This window comes from Penaeus monodon, chromosome 30, assembly GCF_015228065.2.
Source record: "Penaeus monodon isolate SGIC_2016 chromosome 30, NSTDA_Pmon_1, whole genome shotgun sequence".
NCBI lineage: Eukaryota > Metazoa > Arthropoda > Malacostraca > Decapoda > Penaeidae > Penaeus > Penaeus monodon.
The window spans coordinates 12,318,774-12,319,051 of record NC_051415.1 but is presented as its reverse complement, the minus strand read 5'-3'; the positions used below and the strand labels follow the sequence as shown (position 1 = coordinate 12,319,051).

General features: G+C 35.6%; 1 protein-coding gene across 1 annotated transcript in view; it reads left to right on the top strand.

Moving 5' to 3' along the window:
* LOC119592525 (steroidogenic acute regulatory protein-like) overlaps positions 1 to 278 on the top strand; it is a gene marked incomplete in the record, with an annotated part of 15,796 nt that overhangs the window by 10,221 nt on the left and 5,297 nt on the right. The window contains 1 exon segment of the mRNA XM_037941382.1: positions 98 to 202. Coding sequence (XP_037797310.1) covers positions 98 to 202 — 105 coding nt within the window.

The window sequence follows — 278 nt, the reverse complement described above, 5'->3', positions numbered from 1 at the left end:
ATTATAAATTGTTGTATATGCTTTAGAAAGAGTTCAAGATTCTACTGTCCAAATGACTTGAGTAAGTTGATCCCAAATGGTTTTTGTCTCCCTTTAGGGCACGGTGGAGGTAGACCCAAAGACCTTGTTTAATGAGATGCTCTTCAACTTCGAAAATATTCCAACATGGAATAAAGCAATAACACTAGGTAGAGTTGTACAGGTGAGTGCCAGTTGAACATGAGATTAACTTTCCTTTTTATAAAAGTCTGTAAGGGTCTGTGTATATATATTGATTG